General features: G+C 39.7%; 8 protein-coding genes across 8 annotated transcripts; 4 read left to right on the top strand and 4 right to left on the bottom strand.

Annotated features, from left to right (window-relative positions):
- Positions 1-304: 304 nt before the first annotated feature.
- PKNH_0719800 (ribosome production factor 1, putative) lies at positions 305-1,764 on the top strand (the record flags this gene model as incomplete). The annotated part of the gene is made up of 3 exons (XM_002258453.1): positions 305-1,125; positions 1,271-1,349; positions 1,678-1,764. The coding sequence occupies 3 exons, from the start codon at positions 305-307 to the stop codon at positions 1,762-1,764; spliced, it is 987 nt and encodes a 328-aa protein (XP_002258489.1).
- A 516-nt stretch (positions 1,765-2,280) lies between these two features.
- Positions 2,281-4,551, top strand: PKNH_0719700 (conserved protein, unknown function; the record flags this gene model as incomplete). The annotated part of the gene is made up of 3 exons (XM_002258452.1): positions 2,281-3,654; positions 3,915-4,039; positions 4,341-4,551. The coding sequence occupies 3 exons, from the start codon at positions 2,281-2,283 to the stop codon at positions 4,549-4,551; spliced, it is 1,710 nt and encodes a 569-aa protein (XP_002258488.1).
- Positions 4,552-4,988: 437 nt separating this feature from the next.
- PKNH_0719600 (tetratricopeptide repeat protein, putative) lies at positions 4,989-9,746 on the bottom strand (the record flags this gene model as incomplete). Its single annotated transcript, XM_002258451.1, has 2 exons — positions 4,989-5,617; positions 5,777-9,746. The coding sequence occupies 2 exons, from the start codon at positions 9,744-9,746 to the stop codon at positions 4,989-4,991; spliced, it is 4,599 nt and encodes a 1,532-aa protein (XP_002258487.1).
- Positions 9,747-11,260: 1,514 nt separating this feature from the next.
- PKNH_0719500 (conserved Plasmodium protein, unknown function) lies at positions 11,261-12,565 on the bottom strand (the record flags this gene model as incomplete). The annotated part of the gene is made up of 1 exon (XM_002258450.1): positions 11,261-12,565. One exon carries the CDS (start codon positions 12,563-12,565, stop codon positions 11,261-11,263), a length of 1,305 nt encoding a protein of 434 aa, XP_002258486.1.
- Positions 12,566-13,312: 747 nt separating this feature from the next.
- On the top strand, positions 13,313-14,361 carry PKNH_0719400 (NifU-like scaffold protein, putative; the record flags this gene model as incomplete). The annotated part of the gene is made up of 2 exons (XM_002258449.1): positions 13,313-13,865; positions 14,105-14,361. The coding sequence occupies 2 exons, from the start codon at positions 13,313-13,315 to the stop codon at positions 14,359-14,361; spliced, it is 810 nt and encodes a 269-aa protein (XP_002258485.1).
- Positions 14,362-14,583: 222 nt separating this feature from the next.
- Positions 14,584-16,341, bottom strand: PKNH_0719300 (uncharacterized protein; the record flags this gene model as incomplete). Its single annotated transcript, XM_002258448.1, has 2 exons — positions 14,584-15,838; positions 16,049-16,341. The coding sequence occupies 2 exons, from the start codon at positions 16,339-16,341 to the stop codon at positions 14,584-14,586; spliced, it is 1,548 nt and encodes a 515-aa protein (XP_002258484.1).
- A 1,384-nt stretch (positions 16,342-17,725) lies between these two features.
- On the top strand, positions 17,726-25,242 carry PKNH_0719200 (conserved Plasmodium protein, unknown function; the record flags this gene model as incomplete). The annotated part of the gene is made up of 6 exons (XM_002258447.1): positions 17,726-21,095; positions 21,225-23,894; positions 24,061-24,133; positions 24,297-24,466; positions 24,639-24,756; positions 24,951-25,242. 6 exons carry the CDS (start codon positions 17,726-17,728, stop codon positions 25,240-25,242), a joined length of 6,693 nt encoding a protein of 2,230 aa, XP_002258483.1.
- PKNH_0719100 (conserved Plasmodium protein, unknown function) lies at positions 25,235-26,622 on the bottom strand (the record flags this gene model as incomplete). The annotated part of the gene is made up of 5 exons (XM_002258446.2): positions 25,235-25,271; positions 25,461-25,501; positions 25,716-25,897; positions 26,066-26,140; positions 26,289-26,622. The coding sequence occupies 5 exons, from the start codon at positions 26,620-26,622 to the stop codon at positions 25,235-25,237; spliced, it is 669 nt and encodes a 222-aa protein (XP_002258482.2).
- Positions 26,623-27,696: the final 1,074 nt, after the last annotated feature.

The following is a 27,696-nucleotide window of genomic DNA, read 5'->3' as shown; positions in this document are numbered from 1 at the left end:
AAGAACACGCGAATGAAGCCTTGCCATCGCCTACCATATAACAGTTTGCCCCTTTTGCGAAATAAGCGAGTTAGAGAAGAAGCAAAGTAGATATGAGCATTTGGCATACCAATATACCAACGACGACATTGTCATCGTTACCATCACATGGTGAACACGTGTCAATTTTTTCAGCACGTTGGAGGCATGATTACGTAGAGGCGCAATAGTGGATCACCATCTCGCACGTAGACATATACCCATTTATGCATTTTATGCTTACCCATTTTTTGAATACCTTCGTCTTCCCCCCCTTGCTTTTAAAATGAACAAAAAGGAGAAAAAAAAGCTGCGTTACATGACCAAGGAGAAACAGTACTCCATCGAAGAAATTGATAAAATTGATGTAAAACGATACAACGAATTGTCTAGATATTCCAAAAACAAAAATAAAAGAAATGCTCTAAAGGGAAAGGCATATGTGAAGAAATTAATTCTCCGTAAACAAAAGAAAGATGAAATAAAAAAAAAGAAATCTTTAAACATTCCTGTGGAGAAAAAAATCCCCAGAAGTATAGAACGGCTAGCCATCTTTGATGAAAATAAAATTAACGCGGAAAATGAAAAATTTTTATTAAATGAAAAATGTATAGACGAATTTAGTGATTATTTTAAACAGGGGAAAGAACCAAACATTGTTATAACGTCCATAAAGAGACCATCGAAAAACACCATTTTGTTTATGAAAGAATTGTCGTTAACATTTCCTCATATTTTTTATGAACCAAGATTGGATCATTCAATTGAATTTCTTATGAGTAATTCCGTGCAGAATAATTTTTCCACTTTTATCTTAATCGAAGAGGGAATAGACAAGCACCCTAAGTATATGTTCATATCAACTTTGCCCAACGGCCCCACGGCGAAATACTCACTCACCAATGTTTTATATGCACATAAGAAGAAGACTGACATTGAAATAACGACTTTGCCACCGGAGGTCTACATCACCAACTTTAATACCTTCATTGGGGAACGGATAAAGCGTCAGCTCCACACCTTGGTTCCCTTCAAGCCTGCATATAAATCACAGAAGGTCGTCGTTTTTTACAATCAGCGAGATTTTATCTTTTTTCGCCACTTTAAGTAAGAGTTTGCAGCGATACTGCGTTGTGGTTTCACGGCTTGTCAAAGTTTCTCAGCGTTTTTCCTGTTACCCCCGTTTCCCTTGTTTGTTCACCCACCACGTTATGCTTCCTTCCGCCTTTTGCACCTCGACGTGCACCCGCAGGTACAACTTCCTCAACAAAAAGAAATGCACATTGAACGAAATTGGCCCGGGTTTCACCCTACAGCTCCTCAGTCTTAAGGTAATTCTTCGCATGCCATGTGCGTTTTTTTCCACGTGTGTAGCTAAGTCCTTGCAATGTTGTGGTCTTCTTATTTTGCTTTATATTTCTGAATCGTTCATGTAGCTAAATTGTCCTTTTTTTTTCTTTTTTCACCTGAACGGTTCATACAGTTAGCTATTTTTTTTTTCTTTTTTTTTTTTTTTGAGTCCTCCTGCTGCACATTTTCTAGCGCTTTACACTTTTTTCCCCATTACTGCATTACATTCTTCTGGCCCACATGTTACACGTATCTTCACACATGCACCATTTTTTTTCCCCCTTCACCTCTCTTGTATGACCTTAACAGGATGGGCTGATTAACGATAAGGAGAAAATGTACGAGTTTGTGCTACGCCCAGATATGAAGGTTAACAGGAAGAAGATGTACTTGTAAAATACGTCATCTGCCTCTTGGTCACGTCCCTCACACCAGTGTATTTGCTTCAATCCAAATCCAGTAGCATTACTCTCTTGATCGTTGCACTGTATAGTGCTTTTCCCTGCAGTGCGCAACCCAGCTTTTTGCACTTTTTAAAATTTTTTTTTTTTTTTTTTTTTCTGTTCAATTAATGTCGTTTTAAATGCATACCTTTTTTTTTTTTTTTTTTTTGGTGGCTTCTAATTTTATAAATCCATGTGACTTCCCCTACGTGCTGCATTCGTTTTACATAAAATGTGCACGCAAGTAGTATGCGTTATATGTATGTAATGTAAATGGTAACCACCTAGTGGAACACATTTGCTTGAAAAAAACGTAAATTGCAAAAAATGTTTGGAAAAATCTTCCAAAGGGAGGGGGCTACGCAGAAGCAGCAGCAGTAGCGGCAACAGCCATAATGTAAAAAGGGGGTCACCTTAACTTAAGGGGGGGGCGGAGAAAAAAAAAAAAGAAAAAAAAAAAAATTAATAAATGGATTTGAGGAAACACTTCTCCTCCCTTTTCCTCCTAGTGTACTTAAAATGTTTCATATTTCACATTTGCTTTAGTCCCGGGGTGGAAAATACCAACGGGAGTTGCTACATACCTAGCACATTTAAAAAGAGGCAGTACAAGCAAGCGTCTAGTAAAACCTTTGGGAAGGGAAAAGATACGAAATTTCAACTAAGTCTGATTTTTAGAAAGCAAAAAGATCAGTCCATGATAAGAAGCATTCCTACACATGTGCGAAAAAGAAAGAAGAAAAAAAAAAAGAAAAAAAAGGCAGACAGTGATGGCGATGCTGTTGGGAAGGGCCAAAAGGGGGGAAAGAAAAAAGTAAACAAAAAGTTAATGAGAAGAAGGTTGCTCAAGTTTTATAAGTTGAAGAGGAAAAACGAGGGCACTGAGGAGGATGTTTTTTCCGACAAGGCCAAGTACTCTGTGTTCGATTATGTCGAGGATAAAATAAGTGGAGGGGTGACCCGTGGCATCGACGGAAGCGGCGACAACGCCGACAAGAACGATGATGACCGTGTTAGCCGCGTTAGCAGCGTCAACCATGGGGGTGACGGCAACCAAGGCGACTTCCCCTCCGCTGCACCGAGCGAGGGCCAACAAAAAGGAGAATATGAAGGAGAAGCGGAACTGCACACCTACGTGGATGATATTCAAGGGGAGGAATCACCCGAACAGGCTGATTCTACTGACGGGCAAGATTACCAACATGGACAATATGACGAAGATATCCAACAGGGCGAAGAAAAAAATGGCACCTCGGAAAGGAAAAAAAAAAAAAAAAAAAAATTGAAAAAACTAAAAAAAAACATGCACATAGGGAAATATAACAGAAAGATTTTTACCTACAAACAAAAAGTGTCCGTAGATGATGTACACGAATATGTCCAGAAGAAACAACTGGGGGAAAAATACATCCTCCAGAAAGACACCTTAAAAAATGTTTTCGTAAATAAGCCTCTGTTCAATTTTTACAATTTTTACAACTTCTTTCAAATAGATCACATCGAAAAGTACAATAAAGAAAAGGTTCTGAACTTAATTTACTACTATATTTATAAATACAAAAACAAAAACAAAATGGGGAGCGAAAGAGAATACGAATGTGTGAAGACAGAAGATGTTGTAGGGACTTACGAAAGAATTGCAGATGATACGAAGAAAATGAAGCACTATTTAGATTTCTACATCGACATGAACAACAACAGGTATTTATACATGAATATCGACAAGAATTACGCCTTGAAGAAAAAGCACACCGATGCCTTCACTGTGAGCAACATTAACAAGGTCGACTCGATGCACATACACAATTACAAGGTGGTGTGGACCATTCGAAATGTGCAGGAGGTAGGCGCCTTCGAGGGCTGAGTGGCATAAATGGCAAAGAAAAAAAAAGCTGATTGAGGTCGCATCGGAAAGCTTATGCCCCGTCATACTTCATTATGTCCATGGGACTTGTCCCTCTTAACACCATATAAATTGACCGGGTGTCCATCACTTTCCCTTTCTCGTCTTTTCCTCCACAATGATGCAATTACACCAGCTCACTTATACAAATGGCTCTCTCCCCCTTCTTCTATTTTTTTTTTTTTTTTTTTTTTTTTTAGAAACTTTTTTGGAGATTCCGTGAAATGGGGAACATTCCCCTGACGACTTCTGCCTTTTCCTTCGCTGGAAAAAAGTCGTTCAAGTTGAAGCTTTGGCTAGATGGTCACAAGTCCGCCAAGAAGGGGTAACTATTTATTGAGGGCATTTATTGCGTTGCACTACGGAAAAAGCTAATTACACTTTTGTGCTATTACTATTGTACATGGAGCATGTATGTCTTCCTTCTGTTATTTCATCCTGTGTGTAGCACTGGACATTCGTCTTGTTTCAGTGACATGTGAATTAACACTTAGGGGTCATCTTTCCCACAGCAAAATATACACACACATACATGCATTTTCTATTTCTTCTCCCCCATTTATTTTATTTTATTTTATTTATTTATTTATTTATTTTTTTTTTTCTTTTCATTTTTCCCATTTCAGCTACGTTAGCGTTGGACTCAGACAACTGGAAAACTACGGACTTCTGGAGGAATACATTTGTTTCTCCCTTGGCGGAATTACGAGGGGCCCATTCCAATACATGTCCAGAGAATACTACCAGGGGTGCTACAACTTTTGTAAGTTTGATGAGCTTGATGTAAAGAACGACGAATTGCAGTTAAGTTTATTTGTGTATGATGGGATTGTGTAGGGGGGGTGGACGCAGACCAACCAATAATTCCTCAGGACATACTTTACGCGTTATTGGCGTCACATGAATCAGATCAACCATAAACCTTCCACACCATTTTATTGTCGTCCCTCTTTTGCATGACCAACCTTGGCATCTACGATCGTGTGTTAGTTTGTAATTTTATTTTTATTCTTCTTGCGCTCCCGTTATTAGGGGTGGGTGCACCTCTCCTTCTTCAACCGTTTCATATCCCAGTTGGCCTTCCCTCCATTTTGTTTGCATTTCTTTTTTTTCTTCTTTTTTTTTTGTTAACACGCAAGGTGAACACCCTTGTGCCTGCGTTTTCCCCATCCAACATTTAACATGTGCCTGGTAGCATGCGTATTTTAATAACCAACGTTTTAATTCTCCCCACCATGTTGTCCTTCACTTCTCTTGCTTGCACGGGTCAGGTTTTAGTCTATTACTTTTTTCCTCTTTTTCGGTTTCTTCTCCTCGAAGAGATCTGAGCTGCTAGAAGAACCGTCCACATATTCTGGATCACCATCGGAGATGTCTCCTTCGACAGGTTTTTCCTCCTTGTCAGTTGCTCCATTCGAGTTGGCACTTTCTTTATTAAAAGAAAACTCTTCTCCGTCATCGCCGTCGTCTCGGTCGTCATGCCCCCGCTCTTCACCATATCCCTTTTGTGGGGGCATTTCTCCGTCTTCCTGAGAGGCGTCTTTCTCTTCCTCCTCCAGGGCTGTCATTCCCATCCCCCGTTCGTTCATGTGGTACGTGAGTTCACTAACATCTCTGAGCAATTCCTCATGTACACTTTGTTGACTCTTGAGTTTCTCCATTTCCAAAATTTTTTTTCTCTTTTTATCTTCGTAAATTTTTTTTTGTAAATTTATTTTTTTTTGGTTATACATTTTTTTCTGCTTGACCATGCTGGGCACACTACTTTCAATATATGGCCTTATTTTCTCTTCAAACTTTTTGTACGTGTTGATTAGGTACTTCCTGCTCGCTAAGTGCTCGATGTCTTCCCTCCTCACTTCGATGATGGCATCTCCTTCTTTGTAGTAGTTGTGTTGTTCATCTGGTATAAGGTGGGTCGGGAGAGAGAAAAAAAAAAAAAAAAAAAAAAAAAAAAAAAAAAAAATGGGGTGATCAATTGTGTGGTGAATGTAGATATGAACAATGGGTTAAAATGTTAAGCAGGCAATTCCATAAAATTGGCCAACTTGGCTGGTCTTACCTGACGCGAGGAGCTCAGCCGAGGTGGCAAGATGCTTAAACCGCAAGAGAGTATGAATAGCGCAGAAGGAGAAACAGATCAAATCTCCCATAAGCAAAATGTCTGTCAACTCCACATAATCGGAACTGAGATACTTGGAAACAAAAGAATCAATACAAATGATGAGGGTATTCAAAATAGACATGTCATGAACCCACTTTACGTATGCGCTGTATAGGAAAAGAATGGCATCCTCAAAGTTTTCAATGAGATGTAGAAAATTTGCATAACAGAGAAAAAACTGCTTGTCGTTAATACCATTCTTTAAGCTTAAATTAAAAAATAAATTTATTTTTTTTAAAAATAATTTATTTTTCATCATCTCATTTGTTCTCATCAAGTGGTTAAACATATGTAGGACAAAGTTCCTTAACGCCGACTGACAATAAAAACTCTGCTTCTTATTTGAGTCAATTAACAATTGAAATGCTTCGCTGGAAAAATCGTATTTGTTATTAACACTTAGAAGTATCGATATTAGACTAGACACAAAGAAGTTGCTTCTCCTTCTCCCTAACAAATTTATTTGCGTGTATATTTCGTTTACTATCTGATTTTTTTCTTCTTTATTTTTTGCCCTTTTAAGTTTACAAAATTTTATGATAACCAAATACGTATTTATCAAAACGTCGTCCTTCAAGTGTTCATTTTTTTTTAACTTCTCCAATGCGTATATACAATAATCGTAATACTTCCTAACCACATGTATATAAGCCTTTTGTAGGAAGAGGTTTACGGATTGGGGATTTGTCCGTAACCCTTTATCTATCACCTCCTTCGCCTTTGAGAAATTCTTCATTTGTATGTAAACGTTTGCTAACCTGATGAAGGCGCCTTCGTATGTCTTGTACATCTCTGTGTACAATTTGTATGTCTGTATGGAAGAATCCTTATAACCCAGGTACTCTTCCAACACCGCACTGTTAAAGGATATGGTTAGGTATATCCTCTTCAAGTAGTTAATTATTTCCTTGTATCTCTGCCGGTTGCTTCTTTTTATATATACGTGCTTTGGAAGTTTCGCTCCTTCATTCACCATAACCTGCTTAAACTCCTTGATTCGATGATTGCGCAAAACAGCGTCCAGGTGATACAATTTTATTCTGTTTCGACGTATACTGAAGCGAAGGAGGCCTCTCTTCTGTTTGGCTTCACCTGTGATGGCCTCTTCCTCAGGTGTAATCCTTGTAATTACTTCTTCACAGGGCGATCCGCTCCCATTCCTCTTGGATCTCTTGTTCGTGCTCTCCGGAGAGGATGCACTGCGCTTTCGTCGGTTGTTCCTTTCAGCGGAAAGTGCCTCCTTGGGGGGGGAAAGCCTATGTTCTTCCTTATCCAGGGAGAGATGTGGACCGGGAGCCTTGTCGCAAAAGGCATAGGAGTAGTAACTGGAGAAGCGCTTCACCTTGATGAAGATTTCCCTCTTGAGCAATTCCATTAATTCCACACTGCGTTCCTTTTCATCACAAAAAAAAAGAGAAATGATATAATTATTTATCAGCTCATAGGATATTTTTCGAGGTTTATTCTTTTGCCTGAAAAACGTTCTGATGCCTTCCACTTGGTTGAGTTCCTTATTATATTCTATCATCCCCTCATGGTTGTACTTGGTTAAGAGCAGTTCACGTATCTTTATTTTCATTAGCTTCATATCCAAATCGTTATGGAACAAATAACTGTGTGTTTCAAGAACGTTCATCAGATGTTGCAACATTCGTAGGACAACTTTCATGGAATGTTCATTCTGGTTGCTCTTCATATATTTGCTTCGAACTGAAACATGCTTCGGTTTGTCTTTGTCGTTGCATTTTTTCGTCTCGATCCCCACAGCGGTCTCTCCATGGGGAAGTGCAATATCATTGGTACCCTCATACATGACATTAAAATTTAAAAATAAATTTGCCGTGTGCAGGAAGAAAAAAACATATAATTTTACGAAATAGGCATTTCTACATTTCTGAAAAAAAAACAAAATATTCTTCTTAGCTTTACTATACTTCTTCAATTGGATCAAGCAAATGGTATGATAGTACCTGTTCACATGGTTATCATAAATTTGAAACCCCTTGTAAAAGTACTTGAGAGCCCTCTTGATATTTTTCACAATATGATGGTGATACATACCAATGAGGAAATAATATTTAGAAAGACACTTTTTATTAATATAATTAAAGTTTATCTTATCCTTTATCAGTTTTAAAAGCATAACGGATTTTGTATCTCCCTGCATCAGCCATATTTCGCACAAATCCAGATACAGATAGATGATACTCTCCGACAAATGTACATGTTCGTGATTCTTTTTCAAATAGCCATTTTCATTATTTGCCATCTCGATAGATTCATCATATTCGTATATATCGTTCTTCTCAATGTGACAAGAGGAATTCTCTTTCCTTAAATAATTTTCTATTCCTTTTGAATACTTCACTATACCGCGTCTTAGGTAATCGTAATAACGTATCAATGTCAAGTTAATAATATCCTTAACGGGAATTTTTCGAATATCGTTTTTCATCCAACCAGGCGGGAGGCGCTCCAAATGGAGTAAAGGATGTTCCTTCATATGGGCAAAATTTTTCCCTTCCATATGGACGATGCCTCCATCTCCAACCCCCCAATGTATTCCATCTTTCACAAAGTCATTGCACTGAGCGATTTTCCCTATGTAGTTCATCAGGAGCAAGTATCCATTGGTTAAGTATGCCTGGGGATGTCCATCAAGTTTGATGGTCTCAGTTAGACAGAAGGAGGCAGTGCTCCACTCCTTCTTCTTCACGTAACAGATACCAATAATGTACTTTATTATTGCCTTGAGTTTTCTCAGAGTGCGTAGCAAATTTCTTAATCGAATGCACTTATAGAGGTGTTCTTCCCCTCCTGTATGATCCCTTCCGCTATGAGACCAAGACTTGTCTCCAAGCTTATCAGTATTTTCAGTACCCCTTTTTTCACCACTCATAAATTTGGAGAACCAGGTTGTGGCTCCTCCCTTCTCCGCGGTGGGAGATTCTTCCCTCACAGGATCTAACAACCCTTGATAAGTAAAAACAAGGGATTTTAAAAAATTCTCCAATTTTATAACCCTTACCAGGAGGTGGGAAGAGAACTCAATACACACATCTAACTTGTACGTTAGACATAATGAGAGAGACAAATATATGGCGGCGACAAAATCGTACTTATTCTTTTTTACCAGATGGGTTAATATGGATATGCTCTCCATTAAATAATTCAAAGGATTGATGTATTCATGTTTTACCTTCTCTTCTGATGGTTGCTGCTCATCATCATCATTATCACCTCCATCGCCATCGTCACCTCCATCAGGGGGAGATGTCCTTGGTCTTACAAAATAGTTGGCGCCTCTCTTCCGGTCATACTTGTTAAGCAGGTACAGATACATATTAACGTTGTAAATGGCTTTAGATAGATGTGGGGATAAGTAGTCGTAGGTTTCCCAGGGAATCGACCCCACCTTCTTACTTGACATATGGGCATGCATGTCGACTTCCATCCCCCTTTGGAGAAGGTCGTTCCTCCTCCTCTCAATCTGATTGATTAAATTTTCCAACTTTATTTTCAACTCATCTTCCTTGTTCACATTCTTTGCGTTTATTATTTTTTCCAAGTGGTATAGTAGGAGGAGAGTGTAAAAATTCGATCCGTCTTTCGAGGGGTCCTTCTCATCCAGTTCTTTCTTCACCCCTCTGTCATCATTTTTGCTCAGATAAACATTTTCCCCTTCTTTAGTCAGGTCCAAAAAAAGCTTGTAGTACTTTTTCTTGTAATAGAGCAGACTGATTTCTATCCAGTTATGTACATGCACCTCTTCATCCTTCAAAATATTTTTTATCAGGTTATAGTTCTCATCATTTATATCCTCTTCCTTAATACCTATCGGTCGACACTTTCCTTGCAGGTATATCATTTTGAGGGCGACCGCTGGAGGGCTTCTTCACTAATTAGCCATTAAGGGAGGAGAGTTAGCACATCTCACAATGGAAATGTTAAGCAGTCAGGTAACGGAGTGGTATGACCAGGTAAACGAGTGGACTCTCCTACTTATACTTGTTCACTTGGCGCAAAGATAAATTGGTTAGAACCTCTTGCGTGTGCATAAGGACCCCCCACCCTGAAGCCGCGTTACTTTTTTTTATTGCCTCTACTCCAGTGACAACGCAGGGGAAAAACGAAATTCAGGCACGTACATAAGGGAATCGCAGGCAACGGTGCTTGCCTACCCTGCTCTGCCTTTTCACACGCTTCCTTCCTTTAGAATACTCAGCTCGATCACCACTTTGTCATTGCAACCTATGTATGCACCTTGTATAAGGTACAGAATTAACAAAACATGAATGAAGAAAATCAACAACTTGTCATCTTTTCGGCCACTTATGACTACCCCCTTTTAGGGTAGAGCCAGAGGGCACTTAAAAGGACTGGAGAGAAAAATCACTGCATGGAATTTTCATCCCAGGGGAATCACCGGAAGGAAAATCTTCAAGGGAGAATCATCAGAGAGTGATACATTTTAATTCCTTCCTCCTGTTATCCCTTCCTTACCCTATACTATCTTTTTTTTTTAAAAAAAAATTAATTAAAGAAGAGTTGTATGTTGCGTGTATGATCCACCCGCATCAGCAACTGCACTGAGGGAGGTGAAAGCCAGAAAAGGGAAACGCACAAAGGGGAAAGCAAAAAAAAAAAAAAAAAAAAAGAAAGAAAAATGGCAAAAGGCATCAACGAAAGGAAGGAACTCACACGAAAGCTTTGCAATCGTCGGCGAAACCAAAAATGCACAGGCGAAATGGAAAAATTTGCCCAATGCTAATGACAAAAGCTAATCCCAAAACTAAACACCTTTATATAATTCGTGTCATGCCTTTTCTTTTCGGCCACAGGATATTAAAAAAAAATGGTTTCCTACAAAATTTGTTGCAGAACTTTTTCCGTTATGGAAAAGTTGGACCATTTTGAAGGCATACATACATGCATAACTGATTTTCGCCATTCCCCCTCCTCCTTCATAATTGCTCATATATAGAAAGTGAAAAAGGAACAACGGCCTAACCGGAACGGCAAGGGTGACTTCCGTTAGATTTGTGCGAGCAGGCAAAAGTAGCTTGGCTGGAAGAACACCCCGTGTGGAAATAAAACAAAGAGAAAAAAAAAAAAAAAAAGTGCGTCGCAGTGGACGGATATATGGACCATGAATTGCATACACATACAAATGTATGAATGCACAAAATATAATCAAAGGGGGGGAGGGCGTAAACCCTGCATTGATTCCCCGGAGGTAACTTCCGAAGCTCAGCGAGGGAGAGACAATGCTGTACACGTGATGCATCATATTTGTTGAAGCAATGCATCTGCCGAAAGGAAGGGGAACAACTCAGTTTTTTTTTTTTTTTCACTAGTCCCTCCCCCTGTCGGAACTTTTGTCTAATTGTAAAACTTACGAAACTTCATTTTGATCAAATCAGAGTAGAAGCTCTCCTTTTCGTTCCTACTCCACACATGCAGGTTCAAACTTTTTTTCATTTCCCGAAGAAGGTTTTTTTTTTTCGTTTTGTTCGATTTTTTCGCATTATTGTCATGCCCATGTGCCGCTATATCTCCTTCCCCTGGACAACCTGAAAAACATCTGACCCTTTCTAACAGCTGTAAATACTTCACATACAAATTAGCGGCATGGTCAAAGTCCATGTAAATAGCTTTCTTACAAACGAAGTCGGAAAATAAACGAATATTTAGAATAAAATCCTTATGTTTAAAGAATATATATGCGAGGTTTTTTTTTCTTCTTTTTTGTCGTTTCACATTTCCGTGTGGAGTTTCCCTCTTCTTCCTTATTATCATTTCAACAAAACTCTCCAAAAGACTCATACGATGATTTACAAAACTAACATATGCTTTTTCGTAAAATTTATAAAAAGAGTGATGGTTAATCCAGTGCACATTATTGTTAATGTCTTGAATTACCTCGTTGCATTTTTCGAAAGCACTCAAGTTTGTATTTCTCTTCACTATGTTCACTACACTGTACTTACTGGGGTGACGACTCCTCCAAAAGTATGTCCAATACAAGAAGCTTCTACATGCAAACTGGTTATTACTTAGGTCTGAGTAAAGCTTGTTCATTTTTTTGTTGCTCCAAAGGGACCACTTGTTTATGCTCTTAAAAGAGTGCGCATGTTGGCGCCTTACCTTTCTCACCTTTGCATTTTCAAATATATCCATGAAGAAGGTATTTTCTAAAAATAACCCCAATGTATGCGTGTAATCATATTTCTCCTTGGCTAGGACATGGTCGGAAAAAATAATGTTACTTACCCCTTGCTTAATTCTGTTGTAGATATGTTCCTTCACGTTTTCATCAGTGTTCCTGCGATCTACCAAATAGACGTTTTCCAGAATGTTTTTTTTTTCGCAGTCAGACAGGCATGTCAGTTTTGGCAACAATATATACACAAAGTAATGAAAGTAAAAGTAACTGATTTGGCTCGTTGGAAAATGGATGACAAGGTTTCTTTTTTTCTTCTTCCTACTGTTCCTACAGTCCCTACTGTCACTTACTGTCCTCTTGTTCAGGTAAGGCGCTTTTTCCCAATTGGTAAACAAAGGGTCTCCCTTGACTGATCTTTTTTTAAAGAAGTTTTCCTTATTACGCAGGCTTAGGAGCACGTAAGCGAATACGCGGCTGAAGTAGTGGCTGCCTTTCAGGTGTTCCTTGTAAATGGTTATCATGCTTCGGGGAAGAGGAGAGGAGCCGCCTTAACTTTTTAATTGTTTAATATATTTTGGACTGATCTCTTTGCAACTTCTCAGTCACTCCTTAACGCAAGGTATGCTAACTTCTACGTTCGTTGTTTCTTCTCTGCTTGTGTGGGGGACGCACATTCCTTCTTCGTTTCTCCCAAATTGTTGTAGTTTCCCATTTTTCAGATTTCTCCTTCGGCTAAAACGGAACTCCTCTGTGCCTGGCGTTCCTTGTTTAGTTAAAGATGCGACAACATCAAACAGGCACCGGCAGCACTACATCACACTACAGAAGATGCATCAAATAATGATAACGAAAAATGGTAACTCCTAAGTTGCAAACATGTACACCCATTTATGTTCGTTTAAATGAAAAATGGGAAAAGCTAGCTGGAAAAAAAAAAAAAAAAAAAAAAAAAAAAAAAAAAAAAAATATATGAACAAGCAAGATAAATCCTACATAAAAAAAAAAAAAAAAAAAAAGGGAAATGTACATATATATAGGTGCAAAAAAGCCAATTTAGGAAAAAAAAAAAAAAAAAATATGAACAGTTCATAAAAAAGAAATTGGAACCATTTTAATTTTATCATCACATAAGTTTTGACATAATCTAAGGTAAAGATGAATGTATCCCACTTCCTGCAATCGCAGGTTGATACCATAGTTTATTAAAAAAATAAGCCTTCACAACTTTCTGGCTCTCCTTTTTCAGCACACACTTTGCGTGAACAGAAATGAGGAACATTATATTGGAAGGCAGCTTCACACTTTTAGTGTCCCTTTTCTTGTGTGCAAAAAATGCAGGGAGTTTAAAGCACCCCCAGACCACTCTCCTATTTTTGCACAACAGTTCTGAGCTTTTCCAAAATGACACCCTCAGCGTGTTGCGAAACAAGACGAATATACAGAGTAAAAAAAAAATTTCGCGGTTCAAAATACAGTCATCTGAGGAGAAGCAGAAGGATGGGGGGCTGCACTACGATTTAACCCCTGAAAATGTGGAAAAGGTTTTAAATTTAATTCGACCCAAGTTGCAAATTGATAACGGCGATGTCGAATTGGTAGACATAAAAAACAACGATTTGTATATTAAATTGTTGGGGAATTGTGTTACCTGTAGCTCCAACAGCGTTACAGTGTCGCAAGTTATCAAGAAGACACTAAAAATGTACATACGGAATGAAAAAAATGAAGAGCCAAACGTGATTATAACCAATTTTGATGAAATAAATGAGGAAAATATATACGGCTGCTTGAGTGATCTCAAACCGTACTTTGATTTTTTGAGTAAGTGGCACACTGCAGAAGGTACCTCTCCTTGGTATTATGCTTGAGGGGAGGGGGACCTTTCCCAATCCGGAGGCTTCTCGCATTCCATCAGTTCAATTCCGTAACCCCTCAATAGGGGAAAGCAAAGCGCAGTTTAACCGTGAAGTGTGCATAATGCGCCTACTCTACTTGCAGTGTGTACATAGTGCACGCACAGAGCACTATTCAAATGAACATTTTATTCTTTTCCCCTGCAGAGGTGAAGGTAGTAATAACAGACCTCATGAAGAACAAGGAAAACATCAACAACTCCGTATCGTTGGTCTTTAAAAAGGTTAACCCCGCCGGAAGCGACGACGCGGATGGAGAAGTAGACGGAGAAACAGATGGACAAGGCAGCCGAAATGCAGACCCCTACGCGGAGCCAGTTAAAATACCCTTCAGCGTGAAGAGCGAAATAACGGAACGGTTGAAGCAGAAGTTTCCCACGCTCGTCGTCAACTTTGAGAATTAGATGGGCGCCATCTCTTCTGGGGTCACACAGCATGCGGAGATTCGTGTCTCGCCTGTCTAGGTGTTGTAGACTCACGTGCAGTTGGGTCGATTTCCATTTTTTTTAAGTATCCTTTGGGAAGCACTACGGGGGAGAGTGCCACAAAAAAAAAAAAAAAAAAAAAAAAAAAAAAAAAAAACATACCATAGTATAGCATAGTACAGCGGAGGACACCACAACCCGCTACACAGTTATATGCTCAGGAGGCCAAGTACGAAACTTGACCCTCTTATGTTTCAAGTGCAGCAAATTCGAATCCATGTACTTCTCCTGATAAAGCTCCTCCTGTGGTTGTTGTTTTTGCTTCTTTCCACCACGCTCTCCTTGAAACACTTCCAAAAGACGCACAAGTTGCGATTCCTTCTGTTCCTCTGTCAGAGTATCCCAAAAGCACTTATGAATATTAACAACGTTAAAATTGAGCTTTTTAAAAAGCCTGTTTTTTAATGATATGGTACCACTGACCAATGGTCTCTTAGAACCAATGGGATGGAAGTAATCATACTCGATGCATAAATTTAAAGGCTTATAAAAATGGGAAGTAAAAAAACAATGTTGTTCATCTATCTTCCGACCAACAGATAGATTAATGAAGAAATTTTTTAGCTGTAACTTTTGTATAATATTTTCCATCTCCAGTTGCATTTTTTCTGAACCCTGATTTTGGGCAGTTATCAATATATTATCTAGCCATTTTAGATGTAAATACTCTTGAATGAAATAGGGAACGCTTTCTTTTATGCTTCTTTCGTTGCTTGGTTTCTCAACATCACAGCAGTAGAGGGTCATATAGAGGTAATATTGAACCCACCCACTTTCTGCAATATTTTCCTTAGTTAATCCTTCACATGCATTTTTTAAAATTTCCGGCAAAAATGTTATATATTCTTTTCCCCTCCCTTCATCATTAAGAGGAAATTCATACATGTTGTTTACGACGATAACATACGCTAAGATTGACCAACAGAAATTAGACATATCCCCTTTGGCTTCATCTTTCCTTTCGTATATATTGTTAAGTATCTTTTCTATTAAGTTGTAGCTTCTAGAGAGATTATTAGAGGAGCCAAATTGCACTTCCTGGTTTGTCAATCCTAGGTAGGATAAACAGAAACTCATCATAGACAATGTTGGAACGCGGAACTTATGTAGATTTATTTCTATCAGTTCCAAAATAGTTGGCAGGAGATAATAGCACCTGTAGTCTAGGCAAGACATTGCGTATAGTAGTCTGGGACAATGTCTTGCTTTAATTCCTTCCTTTCTTTCAATCAAGTCGTACACCAAGAATTTAAACAATTTCAGATCGTGAATGGCTTGCTTATCCTTAACGCTCCAGAAGGAGTTAAATCCAAAGACATTCGCTAGTTGGCAGAAGCACCTCACTAGCCAGTTGTAATTGGGGTAATCCTCCTTCTCGATGTAATCCTTGTACAACCTGTTTTTGTGAAAGGAAGGGAGGAAGAAGAGATATAAAATGTACTACGCCTACGATAATCACTTTTGCTGTTGCACATCTCCATGGCAACACCCCACATGCAAATTTATAAAACATTTTGAGGAGAAGGACAATGTATCAGGGCAGTCCCCACACACACACACACACACCCCACCATCTCCTCTGCTGTGACACCAAAAAAAAACGTACCGCAGTATGGATCGTGGGTTCGAATAACACTTATCCAGTTTTTCAAAATACGAGGATACGAAATTCTCCGGGGGGACAAAATCAAAAAGGTCGATATTTTTTTTTTTCTTTTTATCATAATACTCCTTGGTTAGGAAGGAGTTCTTGATGATGGACTGCGTTGCGATTCCTTGCCTCCTTCGCCGGAACGATCTGTCTCCCACTTCACACAGGAAGAGGTATGCCTGTAAAGGACAAACACTGCGCAAGGTCGGAGCAGTGCTTATCGCTTTCTTCATCATTTGCCTCTTCATTTTGCGTCGACAATATTCGAACGGGGGTATGATCCTTGTCCAGGGTTATACAACCCAAGAAAGCCTTACTTCTTACAGCGCCCTTCACTCTCGCACAGGCAACTGCTACGCGAATGCTATATGTCTCCTTATGTAGCACTTCCCGTATGTAGCACTCCCCATATGGGGCACACCCTAGGCCATTTTGCTCGTTCATCCAAATGACTCACCTGCAGAAGAGGAACAACCGGTGCATGAATTAGGAGTGCTTACCCCTTAGCGATACGAAAACATAGGCGAGTGGTTACGCCACAGGGTCATTTCTCCCCCATGCCACACAAAAGGCCTACCGTTTTGAGAAGCTCAATTAATTGGTGGTAGCCGTGATGGGAAGGTATGCCCTATTACAGTGCCAACATGTGTGAAAAGAGGAGAAAAAAAAAAAAAAAAAAAAAAAAAAAAAAAAAAAAAATTAAACAGGTAGAAGGGCGGACGGCTGGAAAACAGAAAAATGGAGAGTCCCTACAAACTCTCATGAAAAAATGTAAACACCCGCATACACCGCCGAACATTATTATTTTTTTTTTTTTTTTTCCCCCTAGTGCATATAAACCCCAATCGGTATTACCGCTCCATGCGTTCTGCAGGCGAGGGCTGATTTTCGTATGCGCCGAAGCGGCAGTTTCCCCCATTTTTTGCAAACTAGGCCATTTTTTTTTTTTTTTTTGCCACTCCGCATTGTCCCTCAATTAGGATTCATTCTGCTTGGGTAGGAATTATTCATTCACGCTTAGCGTACAATGCGGGATAAATTTCTCGAATTTGGAACCACGTTAAATTTGCTTACCTTTATTTTTACGACTCCCACTTTGGGGGATGAAAAACACAGCGGTGATGGATCTACCCAGTTGATTTTTCTCCCATTTTGACAACATTTTTTTTTTTTTTTTTTTTTTTTTTTTAGTCGCATATTTTAATCAGCAAAAAAGTGAATCTTTTTTTTTTTTTTTTTTACAAGTAGATGAATCCGTATTACTTTTTTATCTGTAGGGTGACAAATTCGTTTTTTATTTTTAATACGTAATTAATATTATTTCCTGCAAAAATGCTCTGTCAATCTGATCGATTTTTTTGTTCATTGGAAGGGAGGCACCAATTTTGAACTGAAGAAGTACTGCTCTGTCCTCACCTAAGTAGGGCCAGTCTGCAGTTTCCCGGGTTATCCGAGGCATATAGCGGCTGTGCAGAGGTCCCTCAGGGCAAGTACATACAATCTCCACATAACTCTCCCACACCCTCCGAATTTTAGTAAATCCCCAGTGGTTCCACTCCACGTGGCTACTTAGGTAGCATAGTTATATTAGTGCATCCCCCCCTCGTTTTGTTCCTTCACGCAAAAAGCAAAATGGAGGTGCAGACGCCTAATAAAAAAGGGGAGTACATAGATGACTTACTCCGGGAGTTTGTTTGCAAAAGGGGGAAGGTAAAGAGGAAGGATATAATGAATAAAATGGAATACTACATAGGAGTATTGACAAATGTAAATTTGAAAATTGTGCACAATAAGAATTATCAAGTGGTGCATCTAGTTCTGGAGGTTCTAATGAAAAATGAAGTGCATCTAGAACCCATGATTTTAGACAAAATTTTGACTTGCTTGAACTTGAAGCAGATTCTACAAAAAAATGACAAAGTGAAAATTAAAAATATTAACGACATTTTGCTCCTCATTAATCGGAAGAGCAGGAACAACTTGAACGCAACTAATTTGTTTAACCTGCTCTTCGATGCCATTGCGCTCCTTCTCGAGGCCCTTTGCGAGGAGGATATTTACAGGGTTTCCCGCCAGGTGGACTACACTCTCGGGGGAACCAAGGGACGGGACGACAACGACAACGACAACGACAATGACAATGACAACAATGATGATGACAATGACGACGACAACAACGATGATGACAGTGATCATGATGGTAACGATGATAGTGACGATGATGAAGATGAAGACGATGAACCCCTCACCGCCCCCCTGCAAACCGGAAAGCGCAAACGAGCAAACGGGTCGCCAAACTCCTCAGGGGGTGGATGGAGCGAATCGGGAAGTGAACCCCAGGATGGTGACACCTCAGAAGGCACTACCAATGACGCCGCCAACCATGGAACGCATCCTCCGAAGAAGCGAAAAAGAGAGAACGGGTCCCAACACTGGGTACAGTTTCCTCGAAATAGACACGAAAACGTAGCACGGATAAATGACTATGTGGTCCATGTGAACAGTCTTTTCAGCCTCTACTTCAAGAATTACAAACCCATGTTGAACGATGTGAAGATATATACCTTTTATGGAAACCTCTTCGGGTTGTTTGCTTACCTGTACGACTACATAGGGTACGTACAAGAATTAGCAGAGAAGTGTCAAACCAATGCAGAAACTTCCTGTAGCAGCTTCGGCATAGTGATGAAGAATCTGTCTAATCTGAAAGGTCTTATAAAAAAACAAATCACCATTAGTTTAGACAACATAAGCAGAAGCTATTTTAAAAATGTGTATGCATCCTACATGGATAGTACAGAAGAGTTAAAATTGAATTACTCATTTTTCCTTTTCCAGGAGAATGAAAAAATGTTGGAAATAATCTACATCATGTTGAATAAAGTATCGAACGAAAAAGCAAGCTTCCGGTTCGATTCAGATGGGGATAAGTTAACCTGCCCATCTGTCAATCTGAACAAAAGTAAAAGAGAGAAACTTATTCACTTCTTTAAAGATAACCATAATTCGAATGAGAAGCATCCTTTCTTGGGGATTAGTAAAATTAGGGGATGCTTGAAAGCATTGACTACTATCATAAAATATCTCCTCCTCAAACAACACAATGTAAACTTGCCACATGTACAAACTTACTTTACTCTCTTTTTGTTAATCCCCCACTTTGATTTAACTTTTTACGGAAAGCACGTCAAAGGAGAGTATGCCAAACTGTTTAACTTTTCCACGTCGAGGAAGGAAAATACTCTTCGTAACGTTCATTCCTCCGTGCCAGACTCGGATGCAGAGGCATCAGTGGACATTAACCCTGTTGGCGAATCCAAAGTGACGATTCATAGAAACACTATCAAGTACTACAAAAGTGTGCAGGTAAAAATAGCACACTCAGCATGCCGCTTTGAAGAAGAACTCAATCTAAACGATCAGAAAGAAACGTATAATAACGTTCATATATTAATAGACTATTCAAGGCTTATCTACAAAACTTTAGGCTACCTAAATGGAAAGAGCAATTTAAGGAAAGACACATTCCTATTTGTTAATTTGACATACTTGGTGAAGTACATATTTGATTGCTTAACAAATGCCTATTTTGAATTAATGGTGACGAAATGGAAGAGCGCTTTACGGGAGTGCACTGCGGAAGGATTATCTCCCCCTAACAACGCAAAAGGTTTCTTACGCCAAAGAATGTATATCCGTGGAAAACCCCATATATTACTCTACGATAAGAAGGTAAGGAATATATTTTCCACCTGTACACGTAAAATAATTCCTCCATTGGAATTGACCACTCTAGGAAAAAGCAACAACAGAAGTGATCGTGGAGAAGTACCAACTCGCCTCTTTCTCCTACTACAGCCAAACAGAAAAAAAAAAAAAAAAAAAAATATGATGATTTATTTGAATTACTTAATATACCTTAACCAAATAAATCTAATAACGATAATTCATTTTGATGTGACCCTGAGGACATTGATCTTTTCTACTTTGTTCAATTTTGCAAAAGGAATTAGTTCCAACGGGAGGTATAGCTACCAGCCCACGAGGAAATTGAACATTCACAATAATGGGCATTTCAATTCTTACCACATCAGTACTTTTCACAATAATACTTTCCACGTTAATCACTTCGGGAGTCACATACTGAGGAATGTAATGACCAAGTACATTGACATATTTGCGGTGAAAGGTCTGTTCAAATTTCTGCACTACTATATGGTTGGAAATGTGAATGCACAGAAGGACCAGTCCATTAGAAGCATTCATTTTCTTCTGAATCACGTTATTATGGATGTGTTTAAAAGGAGCATGGGTAAGTGGGTTGATCAGGTCTCCACCATTTTGGCTTACCTTAACGAGGTATACACTTACCACGTATCCAAACTGAGGCAGACCTTAGAAGGTATATTACACGTAAGGGAGGGTGGTGTAGTCTCACATGATCGTAACATTTCGGTTATCACGAGCCAACCACAAGAGTTAGATAATTCCCCTTCCAAGGGCCACCCGTTCGCCAACTACCCATCGATCTTGCAAAATGTAGAAACTTTGGAGTACATCATTTGTTGCTTTTTAAGGGCTATTCCAAAGAAAGACATAACACAAGGATTGTTGATACACGTAAAAGAAATTGCAACTGTGCATTTAACGAAGCTGAAGGATGAAGTGTTGTTCCATGACAAATTAGGGCAGAGCAATTCTAGCACCAACACGAAATTTACTTACACATCCTCCAAATTTTACGTACTCTATTTTTTCAACTATAGTATATCCAGGGTGGCCATGTATTCCCTCCTCCATGGAGAAGTGAAAACCGATGAGCTGGTGGGTCATGCCTCCGTTGAACAGATCGTTTCCATGATGCAGAGTTGTTTTCCCACCGTCCAAGTGATGTATGACCAGTGCGTTAAGGAGGATTGCATGCATACGTTCTTCGACATATTACAGATGATTCTTCAGACACTTTTTTTCTTCACTTCTCTGGCGGAGCTGCATATCATAGGTAAGAAGAAGGCGCGAGTCTGAACTCTCCCCCACTGACCCGTTCATGTGGGCCCAATTAACCTGTTCATGTGTATCCCACTAACCTGTTCATGTGTATCCCACTAACCTGTTCATGCCCATCCCGCAGACCTGGACCGCCTGACCGAGCATCTCAAGCAAGTGCTCCACGTTCTGAAGAAAAACGCTCTGGCGGAGTACTCCTACCCAGTGAAGAAAAAAATCTGCAGACAGATCGCCAACTTCTTCATCTACAATCACGCATTTCTAGTAACCGTCTACAAAGGCAGAGAGGAAACCATGGAAACCATTTACCAAGAATTCACAAAATTTCTGTTTGTTGATATTTCAATCATGAAGAATGAACAGAATTATCAGTTCCTGTTTGATTACTTTTTCATCATAAGGGACAACAAAAATATTTTGAAGTTGCTAGAGGAATTATTTTCACTACACTTCATTTTGATATTGGAAAATTTAAACAAAGATTCTCTTCACTCCAAGTTGGAAGGAAGAAGGAAAAATTCGAATGATGAATGGAGGATGCTTTCTGAAGAAGAATCCCTTTTCTCCTGCTACCCAGGTGCATTAGTTCGAAGGAACAGAGCCCTCTCAACTGACACTCACCACAAGTGGTATGAAATGTTCAATGTGAAAAGAAAATTGATATCCCAAAATGATAGCAGTCTGTGTAAAGGCTCAGTTCACAATTTTGAAGAGAACAGAATGATGTGTGTGTTTTCACGTAGTAAGAAGAATAACCAATTGCTTGTGTCATCGCGAAGGAGTAAATTCAATAGGGATAAGGGCGACACCCCAAATGTCGACGTATGCATTTTAAGTAACATCTTTCCATTATTCAATGGCATAGAAAAAGTGAAAGACAATTTATACACACTGCTTTGCAAAATTAGTATTAATTTTGCAAATTACAATATCTACTGGGAGCATATTTTGTTGAACATTTTAATGTCTTTCTGTGAAAACCTGGGTGGAGAAGGTAGTCCCAAACTTAGTCTCAATGATTTCCTCCTTTTTGTAAAGCTATCCTTCCAAGTGATTATGAAGCAGAAGGAATATATCACCAGTGGTATCTTTAGGACGAAGAAAAGCATCCTTGTGTTGAAGCTTCTCTTCCACATCTTCTTCCTATACATCAACCAGTGGACTGACGACTCGAGCCCACAGGGGGAAAAGCACAAGAGGACGAAGCAGACAACCCAACAGGCAACGCAGGATGAGGAAAATACCACCGACGTGCAGAACCCGTCGATCGAGCAACCTCCAATACGTGCGAAGAAGAAGTCGGGAGCATATCCTCAGGGGAAGATCAGAAAGGTAAAAGCCTGCTTCGTCTTTTTTATCAAGTACTTTCTACTAATGTACGAATTGGTCGTTTCGAAGGGGGAAGAGGAAGAAGGATCCATGGTAACCCTAAGTGAAGACCACGTGACATACTTAACCAATCATATGCAGGGAGGGAGCACCCAAGGCGCCACCCAAATGACCACCCAAACGGTTACCCAAGGCGCCACCCAAATCGTCAACGGTGAGGAGGTGCACAGTGGCCCGACAGAGGGGGCAAGAAAGAACGACATATGTGCTATGCTGAGTAAATTGAAAGATTTCCTTCACAGGATTTTAAGCCACGGAGGAAACGTTACGAACGGTGGCAACATCAATGGCATGACGAATGGCAACACCCCTGTCGTAATAACAGGCGTAACAACAGGCGTAACAACAGGCGTAACAACAGGCGTAACAACAGGCGTAACAACTGGCGTAACCGATGGAACCCGCGGCACTACCACCGCCCGCATGGACGCACTGTTTCTCGATATGGTAGAACACGTTTTCGTGTCCTTCCTCCTGAGACACAACTTCTGGGAGGAATCCCAAAGCGCAGCTGTCGTCCAGGTTATGGCTACCCTCAAGGGGCTGGAAGTGGAGCACCTGTTGAGCGGGGCCAATGAAAAGTACACAACCTTCCCTTATAGCATCCTCGCTTTGAAGATTTTTAATGTGACCAAGAAAACTGATATAGGAAATATCTCCACGTCTACTTCCATACGCACTGATCAGAGGAAACAACTCATGACAGAATCGAGTAAGTCAATGAAGGTGACCCCTACGGATAAACACACGAAGAAGCGAGGTAAAGGTTCTAGGAGGAAGGACGAAGTGGCTATGGACGAAGGAAACCTCATCCTGTTTTTTAAATTGTTCCTACCGGCTAAGCACAGCAACGACATATATAATAAAAGGGATACAAGTACCCCCTGGCAGGGAGGAGTAAAGCCAACTTGTCTTCAACTGTACGATTTTCTGTACCACTACAATAGTGTTCTAGCGGAGTGTACAGATGAACACTCGGTCCACATCTGCGTAAAGTACCAAAACGTAATTAAGAACATATGTACACTGTTCATCTATTCGTCTGATGACGTAAAAAACGTTTTGTCTTACGTCCAACAGGACATAAAGGTGGGGTACTCAGAAACAGAACGCGAAGCAGAAAGTTGCCTCTACCATTTTAACATACACATAATAACATTAATTTATATCTTTACGAGTAATGGGAAATTTTGTTCAGACATAATACATGAGAGCAAGAGACCAACTGACTCTTCTTCCTTTATCAGTTTGTATCTCCTCCTTATGCAACATATCCAAATTTATTTGGACAATGAAGTGATAATCCGGAGAAACTCCTCCCTCTTCTTCCTACTGCTTCACCTCGTGTACAAACTTTCGCAGTTGCTTGTCTTCTTCTTCGTGCGTCTCAAGGCACAAACGCGGGGTAAGTTCGTTGTGCAAGTACTTTTATGGTTGCATAGGGCGACTTCTCTATGCACCTATGTGTGCAAACGAACGTTGAGTGAACCCATCCATCCATACACACATACACACACATACACACACATACACATGTAATGTTACGCCTTTCCATTTTCACCCCAATGTAGACGGCAGTTATTCAAATCTCCTGGGATTCGTAAGCAACTACTGTAGTTTCTTGATCAAAACGATGGACTTCCTGTAAGGCCAGAACCAACCGTTATTTCTGTGCGCACCCTGTGTGTGCATAGTTAAGCGTTCATATGGGCCAATACCTGTTTGTGCACGTATACACACCATCATATTTCTGGATGTATGTTTACACATGTGCTCCACCCCCCCCCCTTTCCTTCCCACCCACCAGGAAAAGTCGAATAAGGAGCAGCCACGACAACGCTGTGCCAAATCCAGGAAAAAATTTCATAACGCATTTTTACATCCTAAATAACTGTGACCTGTTCGAGCGAAAGAAGTTTTACCTGTACCTGCTGAGCCATCAGCTCTTCGTCCTGTTGTACGAATTCTTCAATATACGTAAGGGGAAAGAACTGTCGTTTTGAATTACGCCGACCGAGTTATAAACGGCAAAAAGGCCGACCACACATCCTTAAGCGCATGTGCATGCACGTATTCACACACTCGTAATTACACACACTGTTTTTGACACACTGATGTTGACACCCTACTGATTTCCCTCCCCTCGCAGAGAAAAACGAACTAGTGGTGAAGTCCAAAAGAACGCTAACCGAAGTAGCCAAGAAGGGAGGATACGCCATCAACTTTTTCTGTTCCTACCTGGACTCCATTTTGTACCTCGACAGCAGGTAAAAAAATATTTCATGGGGAGAAGTGCCTTCCTTCTCGTCCATGTGCACAGACGATATGCATATGATTGGTTAACATGTGCAGGTTCATGGGTGCGTGTGAAATTAATGCTATCTCAGGGACTACTCCTCCTTATCGGTCGCTCCTCCTCATCAATGGTCTTTCCTTACCGTGCCCCTCTCCCCCTGTGCAGAATGAACAAACTACTCCTCCGGAATGCCAACTTCTTCATCACCTTCCTGCGAAGCAACAAGAGTAGCCTGAACTTACCCCCAATAGCCTTCCCCATTGTAATCAAAATTGTGGACATGTATGAATTTATTTCGAAGACCGGTTCCATGGGAGAGGACGAATACGAAGAGAAAAAATTTCTCAAAGGCATTTTTCAGACCACCTTGTCTCTACTAGAAAATAGCTCCATTCAGTTTTGTTACACATCACTAACGGATAAGAAAAGAGAAATCTTCAACGCCCTATCTAGGTAGCTTTGCGTAAAAATAAAATGCTGCCTGACCTGTTCATAAAAAAAAAAAAAAAAAAAAAAAAAAAAAAAAAAAATTATATGCATATTTAGCGCTAGTTGCTCACTATTTTCAAAATGATTGGAATGTTTGTCCATTTTGCACTGTTCACGCTTTCATGCTTTCACGCTTTCACGTTTTCACGTTTTCGCGATTTCGCGTTCTCGTGCATTTGCTTTAACTGAATAAACATCCACGGAAGTCTCCGCTCGCCCGACGCCACCTGCGAAGGAAAGTGGAGAAAGACATATGTGTAACTATGCCCTCGGCTCACTCAGCTGGGAAACCGTCCCAAAGAAGCAACATAATTTCTAGGAAAATGAAAAAAGAAAAAAGAAAAATGAAAAATGAAAAAATAAAAAATAAAAAATAAAAAATAAAAAATAAAAAAGGGGTGAATATCAGGTGATGTTCTTGCCCTTCCCAATTTCGCTTACAAATTGCACTACATTCTGAAGCAAGACGTTTGCGCGGTAATCGAAAAAGACAATGTGACCCACGATAAGGTCAAAGTTGTTTTTGCCATCCCTCTTGCTTTTTACAAAAATTTCAACTGCAGATTTTTCCTCATATAGCTCTGCCATCTGCGTGTGTATTATGTTACTCCCCTTGATTTTTCCTGACAAATGGGAAAGCATAAAATTCGGGGAGGGATTTCCAAATGTGCACATGTAAGAAAGTGAGAGAGAGGAAGGAACGATTATACGTTGGTGATCCTCCAAAAGGAGGGTGGGTGGGAATTCCAATGTTCAGGCGAACACTGAAACGAATTGGCATGTGAACTAACCTGTGTACTTCCTGACAAAGTGGTCTACCTTGTACTGGGCGATTTTTTTCCTGAGATTCAGTTCCCGTAAAAAATCTGCAAATTTGTGCAGATAAGGGGAGGGGAATTTATTTGCATGCCCAGTTAGATAGAAAAAAAAGATATAGGCATATACAGAAACGCAATATGTTTTCTTATACAAGCGATTTGATAAATGTTCAGCGAAATAAAAGATGGAGAGTACTTTTTTTCTTGGCATTTTTTTGGAGTCCATTTTTTGATTCACATATATCTGTGTTATTCGTTTTGGGCTGAACACAGTAAGGTAAATGGTACTTAACATAGCTCACATTATTGAGTCTTTGATAACCGTTCCTCATGTACAAAATAATTTGTGTCTGCTTCTTAAGTAAATTTACTTCATACTTGCTGAGACCTTCCATCCTTTTTTGTGTTGAAAGGATATCGCAATTTACTTCACTCAATAAATGTTTCCGTTCGTTGTAGTTACTTTTCAGTATCTCGAGAACGCTAGCCAAGTTGAAATCTTCGGAGAAGAAGTTCATTTTTTGGAGCATCCCCCCTGTGGATAATACCTTGTCCACCCCTACCACGCCGCACTTTGCTTGGCTTCTCTCTACATCCCCGCAATTTATCTGTCCTGCACCTGCAGAAATGGGGTAATTTTCCCGCATTTTGTCATCATCCTAATTACCCCTGTTTTAGCCCTTCCAGAAGGGGTTCATACAAAAAATGGGATTCAAAGTACAACGAAAAAGAGCATGGTAAAGAAAAGGTAGTTGAAAAATTAAAAGGCGTTTTTTTTTTTTTTGAAACAAAGAAAATTTGCGACAAATGTGGGGATAACAATATGATGAGGGGGCGGTCAGATAAATTTAAGATACAAAAATTGCCCTCTAAAAAAATACACTTGTTTTTGCAGGGCTAATAGGAGTTTTCATAATTTAGCTTCTCCTTTTTAGGAACACTTTTCCCACCTCGGGATGTTTATTCCTATGGAGTTACACAAGAAGGGTGGAAGGTTCGTTCGTCGTGTATAGGCTGCACCCTTTACGACACTACAAAATTGCACAAGTGCAGTGCAACAAAAATGAAATGGCGTAAAAGCTCCGAACATTTCAAGTGTAAATTTGCGTATCATGCAGGGGCTACCTGCAGACTGATATAATTTCCCCTTGAATGTATATATATATATTTATATATATATATATATATATATATTTACATATATATATTTTTCTTTCGCCCAGTTTGCCCACCTTTTAACAATCAAAAGGGAGTTTCCGTGTAGAACACGTTTACAGAGTTCTGTTTACGCTTCGAATTACACACCGCAATGTACATGTTGCTTTTGCTACCATTTCAGTTTTACCCCTGGGGGAATAGCTCCCTCCATGGCGCTTCCCCCCATTGGTCAACTGCTAAAATTTGAATTGGACGTGAAAAAAAAAAATCGCCGAAAAGGAACACCAAATGAAGGTTACGTTCTACTTTTTAACCATCCACAAAATTAGGTTACCCCCCTTTTTTAACTCATAAAAAAAAAAAAAAAAAAATTATCCAACCAGGTAGAGTACACCCATCCAAATGCACACATGTCGGAAACAACGAAAAAGGGTGAATATAGAAAA

The sequence above is a fragment of the Plasmodium knowlesi genome (assembly GCF_000006355.2).
Source record: "Plasmodium knowlesi strain H genome assembly, chromosome: 7".
Lineage (NCBI taxonomy): Eukaryota > Apicomplexa > Aconoidasida > Haemosporida > Plasmodiidae > Plasmodium > Plasmodium knowlesi.
The sequence above is the reverse complement of the archived record's forward strand: the minus strand, read 5'-3'. Positions and strand labels throughout refer to the sequence as shown.